Below are 14129 nucleotides of genomic sequence, written 5' to 3'. Positions count from 1 at the left end.
TTATAGCAACAAAGTGGAAGTTCCATTAATTTAAATGGAATTTATTGTTATATAACACATTTTTGAGTGAGATGATGGCGTTAAAACATACCACTGCCAGAACAATGCAATGGAGTTCTAAAAAAACCTTGGTTTTGTGGTAAAATAATGAGCATACAGGGGATAAACTATCATGCTGAATTGGAAATATTGCTTAATTTAAAGTAAGCATTTTAAAACAGGATGGCAAATTGCCCATGCTGTGTCCTGTCATTAAGTACTCGCATTCTATATCTCTGTTTTATAGACTAGTATGGGCATAGCTTTCATTCTGCACCATTCGTTCTGGGGTGGCAAAACTTATGGCCAGCTGCCCAGTTCTATACCTTGGCATATTGGTGCAGCATCCTAGGACATTATTTAGTGGGCCAGGAGCTATGACACTTGATACAATACTGGTTTTAATGGTAATTATATTTACAATATGGATAGTTCTGCATCACTTACCAAATATAAGATGCATCTAGTGACCTCACACTTCCAGAGTTATGGCTTTACATTTACATTTTAAAATAAAAAATCTGACTGGGGACAGATAACGTTTTTAAGTGCACCTACCTGAATCTGAAGGACCACTAAATCAGCATCTAGACTTCTTTTCATGGGCAACGTTCTCAGTGATAACTCAATCTGCCTTTTTTTCTCAGTTAGCTTCAGCTTTAGAAAACGGATCTTTTCATCCATCACATTAATCTCCATATCGCCATTTCGACTCATCATCTCCTGGATATTTATTTTTTCATAAAAAATGCATACTTCTTCTTCACGCTCTATGAGCTGAACTCCACTACAATGAAATCGCACAGTAAAGACTTAAAGACAGGTTGTAAAGGATTTAATTCATTTTGAACTACCTTTCGAGGAACATATTTTACAACACATATTTCCCATCATGGGGCTTTTCTTCATTAGAATATGTCTTTGTCTTCCTTCTTAACATTCTGCTGACAGGAGATCTGCTAGGACTATAGGCTTAATTTGTTCATAAAACAATTTACTATGGATTGAGTAACATACTCACACTCTGATTAAATAATTAAAATATTTTTTTTAATCTGCATTCATGACTGTAAGAGAAACATAAACTTATAACTCAAAACATAAAGTTATTACCCACAGACCGATACAGTAATCTCAGGTTTATAGTAACTCTGGTAACAAGTTAATCTTGATTGCACTATACTGATGATAGAAACATGTATGTGGCATAGTGCATAATAGTGTGATCCTATGCATCTTTACTTGGAAGTAAGTTTCTCTCCATTTAAGACTGGTTTTTTTTTTTAAAAAAAGCTGTCTTTGCCCACCTGTGACGAGCACATAATGGCTGTTTAAATCATTTTAGTAATATATTCATAGGACATTTTCAAATGTTAAGTCCCCTGCAAGCAAAATATAGGAGCAATTTAAGAAGGCACACTACATAGGGCTAGGGGACTGGGAGATTAATTGTGCCAACACAGAGATTAATATTCCAATTAAACACTACAGAACCCACTCAGTGCCTTGTAGATTATCCTGCCCCCTACCTCTCGTTTCGACGCTGAACAGCCTTTTCGTATTTCTTACGCAATTGCACCATTTCCTCCTCGATACGGGTGAGCATGTTGGTGAGTCTTTCCACGTCCATCAGCTGCTGCTCTCGCTTTTCTTTCATCTCTTGGAGTGTTTGATAAACCTTGCAGACATCACACTGGATGCTATCTTTGATGGCAATGTTATTGGAAAGCTTCAGCTGGTATTTTTGCAATTTTCTGATTAAAATGAAAACATAGGCAGTGTGGTCGTGATTGTGGCAGAAGTCTGAGGGACAACTGCAGGCATGTTTACTTATTTATTTATTACATTTATATCCCGCCTTTTTTCCTCCAAGGAACCCATGGCAGCGTACATAATCCTCTTTCTCCTCTCCATTTTATCCTCACAACAACAACCCTGTGAGGTGGGTTGGGCTGAGAGTCTGTGACTGGCCCAAAGTCACCCAGTGGGTTTCCATGGCTGAGTGGGGACTAGAACCCAGATCTCCTGACTCCCAGTCCAACACCTCACCCACTACACCACATTGACATCTAAGGGTCAAAAGGAAGCATCCACACCTGAGAGTTCAATGACAGTATCACACCCCAAGGGCTCTACAATGGGTAACACCTCTCTTTCCGCCTGTAAATCTCCTCCCCCCCTTTTTAGGTCAATCCACAACCTTTTCCCACCCCAGACTCACCCCAAACTCCACTATCCATATTGCCCTAGAACCCAATCATTTGCAACACCTCCCAATCCTCTAATTGGGTGGCTATTGGGCGGTATAGAAATGTAATAAATAAATAAAATAAATAAATAAATAAAACTGTCATCAATTCCTCCCCCCTTCTCCCCTTTCATATTTAGACATCTTAGGCACATGCTTTGCTCTCCTGTTAACCCCTGCTCCCCATTTCACATATCTTTGCAACTATTGTATTTGGGGATTTTTTTAGCCCTGTAAATGCTGGTTCTTACTTAAAACATTTGAAATCAACTATTAAATTGTTTGAATTTGAATTGTGATAAACGGTTTCAAAAACCTTGTTTCTGTCTTCTTTATTCCTCTAATACCCAGTTGCCTATTTGCAGCAGCAATTGGTGACTCAAAGATCCCCAACGTACTCAGATTGAAGTGTCAGCCAGTACACATCTTAACAAACGCCAAGATTTAATGTAGAGCAAAATGTTTATTACAGGGTTTACTATTATATCCCCACCTGAGCCTTTTTGACATTTATTTATTTATTTATTTATTTATTTAAGGATTTTTATGCCGCCATTCAGCCAAAAAAGGCTCTCATGGCGGCTTACAAAAGTATTTCTTGACAGTCCCTGCCCACAGGCTTACAATCTAAAAGACATGACACAAAAGGAAAGGGGATTGGGAGGGAGGAGGAGGAGGGGGGAAAGGAAAGCAAATTCAGGCACTACAATCTTAGTTGGAAAGTTCAGCAGTTACAGGGGACAGAAGGAGGGAGGGGGCTCTCAGCTGGAGCTGGACCCAGGCACGGTGGAGAAATGCCTGGCTGCTGCTTCCTCCCTCATGGTGGCCTCTGCAGTGACAGTTGGTAGCAGGAGGGAGGGGGCTCTCAGCTGGAGCTGGACCCAGGCACGGTGGAGAAATGCCTGGCTGCTGCTTCCTCCCTCATTAGACATCTCGCTAATCTAAGGGATTCATTTAAATGGACATATTGCAGATACTTGCTCTAATCTGAACCAACCATCCTCCCTTAAGATCTATCCACTGAGGTAGACATATTTACCAACTGAGCCGCATCGTAACATATTTGCAGTTCCAGCAGGCACCAGCCTCTTTTGCTCTGAGGTTCTAATATTTGACATTCCCCTCCACTCCCCAAATGGATTTATCAGAGCTCCTGCCACTTTCGATTCCCATTGCAATGCTACGTGCTGCTATTGGACAGCTCCCTTTTCTGCTTCAGACACCCTACACCAACGTAACAATATCTCCTTAGTAGGGGCACCCATGCATTCTTAACATCCAGCCTTGCAGCAGATTTCAAAGGGGAAAGAAGACACCTCCTTTACTATGGGCCCCTCCCATACACTTTCCAGGGAAGCAAATGTGCTGTAGGCAATTTCCTTAGAGCAGTATGAGGAAAGATGGTCAACCTGAACGGGAAATTGTTATTTATTACATTTTGATCCTGCTCTTCCTTTAAGGAACTCAGGACAAAGGTATGTAGTTCTCCCTCCTTTTTATCCTCACACCAATCCTGGGAAGTAACTGAGGACGAAAGACAGTAAAGATCACTCAGTAAGCTTTGTGGCTGAGCAGGGAGTGATTTGAACCCAGGTCTTCCTGGACTAAGTCTGACCCTAAGCACTACATCACGCTGAATGGAGATTAGAACATGCCTCCCATTGAAAGCAATACAGTCCACACAGACTGCCTCTTCCCTCAGATGCCTCTTTCGATCTTTGCACCTGAATGTATGTTTGATTCATGCCTGCAGCCCTTAAACTAGCAAGTGATACATTTGCATAATTCTGTCTATACCTGCAGGTTCTTTTAACTGCATCTGGTGGAATGTGTAGTAAGAATGCAATAAAGTAGAAAATATAAAAATGGAAGAGATAAGAACATAAGAAGAGCTGTGCTGGATTAGACCGAGGGTCCATCTAATCAAGCACTCTGTTCACACACTGGACAACCAGCTGTTGACCAGGGACCTACAGGCAGGACACGGTGCATCAGCACCCTCCCACCCATGTTCCCCAGAAACTAGTGTATACAGGCTTACTACCTCTGATACTGGAGGTAGCACCTAGTCATCAAGACCAGTAGCCACTGATAGCCTTCTCCTACAGGAATTTATCCAACTCCCTTCTAAAGCCACCCAAACTGGTGGCTAGCATTTGCCACATAATGTGAAAATAAAAACTTAGTTGGTAAACACAGCCAGGAATAATTCTGAGGAATTATTTCTCTGAACGCTCACCTCTCCTTAATTATGACGTTGTGTCTTAGGATTTCCATCTCGTTGTCTAGCATTTTGACCTTCTCTTTAATTTCATTTGTCTTGTGGCGGGCACAATGCACAAGGTTCACCAGTTTGTTTCTCTCGTGTCGCACAACGTCGTACATTTTAGCAAATTCTTTCATCCTAAAATCAAAAATATTTTAGGAAAAGAGGTTAATCATGTGAAAGTATTTGTTGTCACTGGCCATAGAAATTTTCAATGGGGGGCGGTATATAAATATTGCAAATAAATAAATAATAAATAGAAGAAGTTACTTCATCAAAATTTTCTTACTGTCTCTGAATTGCTCTTTGTTTCTTCGTATGTTCCCTTATTTCAAAGTCTTTTGTTTTTATTTCTGCAATAATGTTATTCAGCCGTACCTGCGGTAGAAATAGTAGTGGACATTTGGTCATTGTAAGAGCTGTGAAAATATTTCTAAAAAATGAGTGAATCATGATTACTCATAATAATGTCACTCATTCACAGACACTTCCCCCCTCACTTAGACACACACACACACAACTTTAACCCTTCCCTCCACCATTGAAAAAGGAAAAAATCCTCTAGGAACAGACTCTATGGTTCCTGTCATAGAAGCCTCATTCCTAGAGCATCCTCAAAGTTTCCTAGGAAGCCAGGAGGAACCTTTGAGGAATGCTTCCTAGGATGCTCTAGGAATGAGGCTTCTATATGGCAGGAATCATAGCACCCATTCCTGCAGCAGTTTTTCCTCTCTTTTTTCATTTTTCAGTGGTAGAAGACACTGTGGGCTTGGCGTGTGGGCACCAGAGAGACCTTGGCGGGTCACTTGATATAGGAACTATGATTCTTGCCCTAACTGCCTGATGTGGAGAATGAACTGCAAGGATGGCTAGGTACCACAGTTCTCAATGCAGTCACTCAAAACAGTCATCACTATAGGTTGCAGAATAAGTAAGAAAAAGGTTAATACGTTAATATTTTTTTCATTACAAAACACCTTTTGTCTCATTCATATAACACATTTTGTTCAACGGTGGATATTTTCCCACAATTATTTACATTATTCCAGCAAAATAGCACTGTGGAAATGGCGCAATAAGGGAATGCCATGCCAAAGATCCCAGGAATCAGAAGTGGAACCATTCACTTGACTTCACCGTTAGAAAACCACATTCAGTAGTCAAGGTAACAAGAAAGCAATCAAGGTAACAGCAGGAAAACAAGGTAGTCAAAATAACTTCCTAGAAGACAATATATCAGATAACTTAAGAACAAAGAACATGAAGGAAGTGGAGAACGTCCATAACTATGAGCAGTATTTCCCCTGGGAATGCAAGAATCTCAGCTAGTTGTCAAGTAGATATTCTGTGAGTTCCTATTCCAACTCTTATCAAGAAACTAGTGACTTGAAATTTTCAGCAACATTAGTAAGGCCATTTTATATGGGCCACTTCTTAGCTCTCAACTTTACAGAGTTGTTGTGAGGCCACAATGTGTGTAAGGGCAACATGTACACCACTTTGAGCTCACTGCAGAGCAGGCCGGATATAAATATAACAAACGAACATTGTACAGATTTCAAGCAATCCCTAGAGATTGTTCAGAGAATTACAGATGTAAATTATCTGATCTAGTGCTAGACAACAGAATAAAGGGTGAGTTCATGCACCGCAACATCAAGTTAATGGTTATGCACTCTATTATACATTGTTCTTTGTAAAGTTATGGCTAAAGCAACAAATATTGATCAAGATGTTCATTGCACTTAATATTTAATGAGCTTAATAGTCACTCCTGTCTCTTCTTTTTATTCCAATATGGACAGCTGTCGGGAAAGGTAATAAAAATTAGAACATTTTGATTTCCAAATGCTCTTGGCACTCATAAAAATCAAGCTCCTTTAATAATGATCCATTCAAGTTAAGAACATCCTTGTACAAACAGGCAGTGAATGAAAAAAATCAACTTACCCAGCTTCACAACACAGTCCTACTTCTTGCGATTTCCCATGGAATGTGGGTGCAGAAGAGGAAGAAAAATAATTGCATCATATAACTTGCCAGTGATTTGGGTTTGAAACTTGCCTTTGCGTCATTTGTCCAATTATTAAAGTATATAGACCAGAAACTATGGCTATGGCTGAAATAAATAGGCACCTGGCAAGTCCAGGTATGAAGTAAAATCTAATGCACCAAACTAGCCATCTGTTGAATTCTTCTTACCAGGGCTTTTAAAGAATCCTTTGATTTTTGTTCCCTCTCATCAGCCTTAAGCTGAGTCATACGTATCAAGTTGGCTACGTCATCTCTGTAATGTTCCTGAGCTTTAAAAAGCTGGTCTTCTTCGGCGATACACTGCTCAAGCATTCGTCCTTCCATATCTGTTGATGTTTTCTAGATTGAAGATACCAGGGTCAAAGACCAGGAAAATTTATACATGATAAATTTATACCTGATATCCACAGAGCGGAGTAACAACAGTATCTAATACAGCAGATAACTGGATATATAACCAGTGTGAGCTCCAGGGTGCTTTTGGGGTGGGTGGGGTGTGACGACACCGACCTCACGCTGAAGGCCTTGCCTAGCACACCCTTCTCAAGCCAAGCGCCACCTCTTGAAAAGCCTGAGGAAAGGGTAAAAACAACACAACCTCTCCCCTATATGTGAGGGAACAAGGTAAAGGGTTTTGGAAAAGAGGTTCTATTACTGAGGTACTGAACTGCAAGTGTATTGTTAGATGTTTTTACACTGTGTAATATAGCAGGTAATAAATCCGAGCTGACATGTGGTTTGTGGTAACAGAACACAAAGTGAAGTTTATTGAAATTGGACAGATCTTTGGTATTTCAATTTAGATCAAACCTGCTTATTTTTATATTTAAAACAACAATCCCAAGTCCCTTAAAGTCCTATCTCTTCTCACTCCTCACACACCACTCTCAAGAAGCACAAGCCTCAGACACCCCACAAGAATAATAATCAGACTCAGACAAGACAAGACTAGCCTCACAATCCCCTCAGCCAAACTATTTATTCTCCTCCCTCCCCCTTTCTCACAGCATCACTAGCCACACCCACTCAGTCTAATATTCTGCACTCGCTAGACATACAAATCCAGACATACCTAGGGGACAGAAAGGTGGGTATCGCACAGGGGGCTTCAGCAAGATGCCATCAGTGAGACCCCCACCTCCTTTTCACCTCTGTCACTGCTGCCGATTCTCTCTAGGCACAACTGCCGAGAGAGAGAACAGAGGGGAAAGGGAAGCGGCTGCTCCATCTCCATCCTCTTCTCATTGCCTGCGTGCTCAGACAGGGCAGGTGAACAGGCAATGAGAGTAAAGAACATGGCCAGGAGCCTCTGGAAACTGACAGTGGACCCCCTTCAGAAGTGTGGGCCCTGGCAGGTGCCCAATGATGCCTACATCTGATGCTGGCCCTGTCCTCTTCTGGCAGGAACGGGCTCTCGCTGCAGTTCAGATTACAGCAGCAGTGGTCAAGTTCCAAGCTGAGGTCAGAGCACAGGAGGGCAGGCAGAGAAGAGGAGCAGGCATCAACAAGCATGGTCACAAAGAACAGGCAAGAGGTCAAAACATGGGTAAACAGTCAGTACGTTATGTAGTCCAAGAGCAGAGCCATTAGGCAGGCCAAAGGTCAAGAAACAGGGTATCAGGCAGAAGCACGGTTCAGGAAACACGACACAAGGCGGGTGGACTAACATTGTTCCAACGCTGGCTGCTTGCTACTGCAGGCTTTTAAGCCCACAGCCTGCTGGACCCCACTCAGAGCTCAGCTGGCCTCATCAAACCTCCTTCTGCAGAGCCTTACCCCTGAGGAGTAACTTTCTCCTGAGGAGTCCTTCTCTGCAGGCAAGCACTTCGTCGCACAAGAGCCCTATTAGCCTGTCGCTTGAGGCGAGGACGCTCCCTGGGGTCAGGGGGTTGCTCAACCTCTGCCTCAGAGGCAGAGACTCTTTCTCCTGGCAGGGATGGCCCTGCAAGCCCCTCCCCCGAGGGCTCAGGCTTCTGTGAGGCTAACGGCAGTCCCCGGTCTGGGGCATCGTGGGCTTCTGGGGCGCCCTGGGCTTCTGGGTCCTCTAGCTCCTCAGAAGAGGACTCCTTAAGTAGGGCCATGACAGGCCCTCATAACCAGTCAAAATTATATTATCATTTACAAATCACTGAAGTAAGGAGGGAGGCAATCACATCTCTCTAGGAGTCCATGCAGTAAAGGAACGCTAAGGAATTATGCCAGTAGTGATCCAGCCAGTGCAGACAACCTCCTTTTTCTCCTCTTTACAAGCCCTGCCTTCATTCCAAGGCCAGCTGATATCCCTTGCTTCTCTAAAGGGAAGTCATGCTGAGCTTTCCTTAGAGAAGGCAAAGAAATTGCACTGGTCATAGTTGTCACTGAAGGAAGCTTTCACTGGAGCAGTGAGGTAGAGTATAGAGATGACAGAAGTGCTACAATTTTCAGCCTCCATGTTTATTAATAGTGCAGTGCTCTTATTACTTTCTATTCGATACTTTATCTTCGCTTGTAAGCATTTAACCTGTCCTGAGGCTTGTCGATAAGGTGAGCTGGAAAATCAAATAAATAAGTGGATTCTGTGCTCATCCAAACTCAATAGTACATGTGCGAAGTTCTTCAACTTGCAGCACTCTTGTTAAAGCAGAGTGAGTGTGGGACTGAAATTGTAGGGGCTGATGAGTGAAGTTTGCTTGGCTGGATGGAGCCTTCATGAAATTTACTGAAGAAAATATACTTATTCTTCTCAAGACGTTCTTCCTCGATCTATAATTTATCCCAACCATGTCCGTCCCCTCCCCCCCCCCGATACCTGCCAAATAAAATAAATAAGAGCCTTGGAAACTTTCCAGGAGACTTGCTTTCAGCATGTAGCTGAAAAAAGAGGCTGCTATGATGCCTTATGTACGACTGTGTGGAAGGATGTGCAAAACAGCGTGTCTTGACACGAACCCCTTGTCCGAATGCAGGTTTGGTGCGATACGACCTCTGCTCTCTTTGTGCTAAAACCTCCAACCGCGATGCCCTGCAACCTGGTCAAGCTGTCATTTTAGCTTGTCCTGTAAACTGCTGAGGCAGCATCCCCCTTGTGACACCACCCATCCTGTGACGTCTTTCCCCACGCTTTCAAATCCACAAACAGGAAAGCTGTTTGGCAATAACCCGCCTGGCAGAGGTGGGCAGGGCATCCCCTTTTTTTGTTTTTTAATTAACATCTTGCTAGCTTTATCTCTCAGCTTAGCAAGGTGAGAACCAGTCCTGCCTATGTGACTTGATGCCCATCGACTTATTCAATAGTGGCTGTCCACCAAAGCTACTTCCAGCCAAACCTAATCAAATGGATTAGGGTTCTTTGATTCTTGGGTGCTGGGGTCTGCTGTCACTCTGACACCCAGACACTCCTTCTAGGCAAGGACAAGGTGCAAAGCATACTTTCCAGTGTCCTCTATGTGCAAAAAAGTTACTTCCAAGACTTTCGGTGTAAGTTAGTGAGATTTCTTTCACGGTTTCATTTTCTTTTAAGTGTCCATTCCTTCCTCTCTTGTCTCTTTTGATAGACTCTTTAATAAACATGCTCTCTTAGTTTGGGACTGGGGGGTTTGTAGGCTGGGTTTTCTGACCAAAAACCAAGGGAGAGGGGTGTTTCTCCTCACAGTAACTTACTACTTAGCAACACTACTAGAGTATTTGGATTCATGCCTATGTGGGAGGAAGCAGGACGTAGACTACAGGCTCACATGGACAAGTACTCAGTCGAGGCAGGTAATTAGTTCATACCTCTGGAATTGTCCATTCCAGAATTACAGGAAAACATGAAAGATGGTGGCACTACTGTTTAGTGGAAAGTGGGAGCAATTTACCTCAGGCAGGGTAGATTAGGGCACAGGCATGTGCCTGTTACACCTACCTATCTCCTTTAAGGAACATTAAATTACAAGACTATTGAAAAAGACTCTGCAATTTAGGTATTGCAGAGTTTCTTAGGATTAGATTTATTTATTTTTAAAAAGCAAACAAACAAAAAACAAGATGTTCTGAACCTAAATATGAAATTAAATCAAAGTGTGCCAAACATTTTTATTACGTTGTAGAATGAAAACTAGCTCAAAAGGCATTAAATGGAGGACAGTAATGACCTACCTCCTGGGACAGATTCCTCTTACTAATTTCAACTTCTCTCTGAAGCTCCTTTCGCCTTTCTAATAGTGTCCCATCATCTTTAGGAACAGCATCTACCTGTGGAAGGAAAACCAGTTAACATATACAAAAGAAGGAAATTGCAATATTTTAACATAACTGGCATTACGAAGTGTCTTCCTTAAATGTTAATTGTTAATAAGATTTAGTAATTTAGGTGCACATTCCAACTGTTTGGAGCAGTGCCTCTGAGCTTGCTAAATAGGGTGTTAAAGGGCACAGTCTGAAAAACAACCAGCAGAGTTGATTTAGGCATTGCAGCTATGATTTGAAACTATAATATAGTCTGAAGTAGTCATAGTAAGTTCAGTGGGATTCTATGGGCCATTAACTTTGATTCCACCCTAGAGCCAAGATCAGCCTGATCCACAAGAGCCATAGTGCTGACATGCCATGTTCCCTAATGCTGCAATGCTGCTGTTGGAAGCACACTTAGGCACGCACATGTGCATTGGCACAGCTTGCCCTGGGCTAGCTGAAATGCAATTGGAGCATTTTGTTTATTTCTTTAACTGTTGCGCTTGGGGAGGGGGGAATTGGGGAGGGGAGCGGTTGGAGAAGGGAGGATTAAACCTCCCCTCACGACATGTGGTGGTCCCAATTTAGATCAGGACCTGGTGCGCTTAATTTAAGGTAAAGAAAAGCAAAAAAGGGAGCTGCATGCTACATATTTAACATAATGCGTAATTTGACCCTGAGGGGAAGAGAAAATATGGAGCTCCTTGAAAGTGTTCTGAAGCTATTTCAACAATAAGCAGTAAAGTTATCAGTTTCTTGCCACTCTTCGATATGTACTGGGGATGATGCAATTTGATTTCTTGGCTCCACTGCATCAAGGCCATATAGCCTAAGCAGCACTTACCCACAAAACAAACTTTGGCACGGTTGCCATGTTTTGTGCTGGATTGTAGCTGGGGAAGTTTAGGCATAAAAGAAAAAGACAGAACTGCATAGTAAGCAGTTTCACAAAGAAATGCAGCATTCGTTATTCTGCTGATGTGAAATAACTGGTTTAAATATCACATAAAGAAGATGTGCTTCCATCAGTTTCAGTTTCCTGATTCTGTGAATGCTTATTCATACACTTCCTGCATGGTTTCATGACACAGGGTAGTGTGTCACTGACCACAGCTGAGGTCAGAAAGAGAAAAGGACACTGCCAGCTGAAGCCAGTTCACAGGGTATGGGGAAATAATCCCTATCTATGAGACCCCAGCAACCAGGAAAGTGAACACATAGCAAAATCATAGCCCCTTTATTGAACAGCTTCCAGGATGGTGGAGATCCTGAAAGGGAAAGACACGTGTTTGGGGTTGCCAACCAGCACAACATCAACCAAAAGACTTTATACAAGTGCAAAGAAAAGGCCTGTTCAGACAACACACCAAGCCATGGTTAGGGCGCTAACCCTTTTGCAGGAAATGGCTAGTGAGCGTGTTTAAACCCTGGTTATGCAGCCACCATGGTTAGGAATGGTTCACACAACATGCTAAGTCTCGTTTCACATGACATGCTAAGCCATAATGTTAGCTCAACATGCTTAACCACTATGGCTTAGTGTGTCGTCTGAACAGGTTCAATGCCTTACAATGAACCACTGTTAAGTACCTGTTAATATTACACTACAATATTTCACTAGAAAATCCACATGAAAGGAACCCAACCTTTGATACTAAAGTAAAGGGGGAAAGACTAAAATGGGTCTTGGCTTGGAAGAGGAGTATAACTGCATTTACATTATTACTGAAAGACCATTTTTTTCAACAACAACAAAAAAATCGAAGAACTAAGTTTTTTTAAAATGATATGTTAGAGAAGAGCATTGACACAGCCTATTATTTTTTGAGTCAATGTATTCTCACACTTCTCAGCCTTTTGGCCAAGATCAAGTGTAGTAGAATCTTCAGGCAAGGGTGTTGAATCTCAGGCCTGCAGGCCAAATCTGGGTACCCCTTGGCTCACCCTCTTTTCCCCAACTGCAGGTCGTTTGGTGGTTTTCCTGACTTTTGCACATTTTCCCCCATTCTAAAAGGTTAAAATGCCACATCTAAGGCTTAGTTACTGACAGTAGCAGCTTTAATCTAAAAAATGCTGTGTGTGTGTGTGTTATTCAGTTATTCAGCTCACATTATTTATTATTGCAGTTTATTATTGCATTTATATCCCACCCTTTTTCCTCCAAGGAACCCAAGGTGGCATATATCCTCCTTCCCTCCATTTATCCAGCCAGCTACTAAGCATTGGGCAATTCTACTAGGGAGCTGCAAAGGGGAACTGAACAGGACTCTGATTGGGCCATTTGAATTGCATCAGCTGTCTCTCCTTGCAGGTAAATTAAGACTCCAGCCAGCTACTAAGCATTGGGCAATTCTACTAGGGAGCTGCAAAGGGGAACTGAACAGGACTCTGATTGGGCCATTTGAATTGCATCAGCTGTCTCTCCTTGCAGGTAAATTAAGACTCCAGCCAGCTACTAAGCATTGGGCAATTCTACTAGGGAGCTGCAAAGGGGAACTGAACAGGACTCTGATTGGGCCATTTGAATTGCATCAGCTGTCTCTCCTTGCAGGTAAATTAAGACTCCAGCCAGCTACTAAGCATTGGGCAATTCTACTAGGGAGCTGCAAAGGGGAACTGAACAGGACTCTGATTGGGCCATTTGAATTGCATCAGCTGTCTCTCCTTGCAGGTAAATTAAGACTCCAGCCAGCTGGAGGCGCAAGCCTTCGGCGCGAGCACAAGGGCTCTCGGCCTGTGGCTCTCAGCCGTGGGCACGAAGCCATCAGGCACAACACCTCAGAGGAAGAACCCCAACCCCGGACCAGTCTGCACTACCTCGGCTCAGGACATGTTCTCCTGCACTGTCGGGCTATTACTTTGGCAATGCAACTACCTTAACCCACCCTATCTGTCTGCACTTCTCTGTGCCTACCTTCTTGCTTGCTGCTACTGCTCTTGACCAGACCAGCTCTGGTTAATCCCGTCCCACGCCTATCTTACTTCCCTGCCTACCTGCCTTCTCTCTCCTCATTTCTTCCTTTAATTCCTTTCTCCCCATACCTGTCCCTATGGCTCGCTCCAATTTCATCTCTCCCAACTTAGTTCCTATTCGGTGTCTCCCCCCTTCCCAGCTGCCTTTCTCGTGTTCATTATGGAACTGTCGCTCTATTGCTTCCAAGGCCCCTGTCATCCAGGACTTGTTTTTCTCCAGACCCCTTCACCTCCTTGCTCTAACTGAAACCTGGCTCCCTGCCCATGATACCGCCACCTCAGCTGCCCTCTCTCATGGAGGACTCTCTTTCTCTCACTCGAGTCGCCCAGAGGGTCGAGGTGGTGGTGTGGGTCTTTTATTATCGAGTTTGTGCCAGT

The 14129-nt window shown here is 43.0% G+C and overlaps 1 protein-coding gene across 1 annotated transcript in view; it reads right to left on the bottom strand.

Moving 5' to 3' along the window:
• CCDC146 (coiled-coil domain containing 146) overlaps window positions 1-14129 on the bottom strand; it is a 74880-nt gene that overhangs the window by 11800 nt on the left and 48951 nt on the right. The window contains exons 10-15 of the mRNA XM_063134200.1: window positions 10704-10799; window positions 6756-6926; window positions 4843-4931; window positions 4527-4691; window positions 1569-1793; window positions 598-826 (exon numbers count right to left, since the gene is read on the bottom strand). Of these exons, the coding sequence (XP_062990270.1) occupies window positions 598-826; window positions 1569-1793; window positions 4527-4691; window positions 4843-4931; window positions 6756-6926; window positions 10704-10799 (975 nt within the window). The remainder of the gene's footprint in view (window positions 1-597; window positions 827-1568; window positions 1794-4526; window positions 4692-4842; window positions 4932-6755; window positions 6927-10703; window positions 10800-14129) is intronic.

The sequence above is a fragment of the Elgaria multicarinata genome, chromosome 9, assembly GCF_023053635.1.
Source record: "Elgaria multicarinata webbii isolate HBS135686 ecotype San Diego chromosome 9, rElgMul1.1.pri, whole genome shotgun sequence".
Classification (NCBI taxonomy): Eukaryota; Metazoa; Chordata; class Lepidosauria; order Squamata; family Anguidae; genus Elgaria; species Elgaria multicarinata.
Note: the sequence above shows the minus strand (reverse complement) of the source record. Positions and strands in the feature narration are given on the sequence as shown.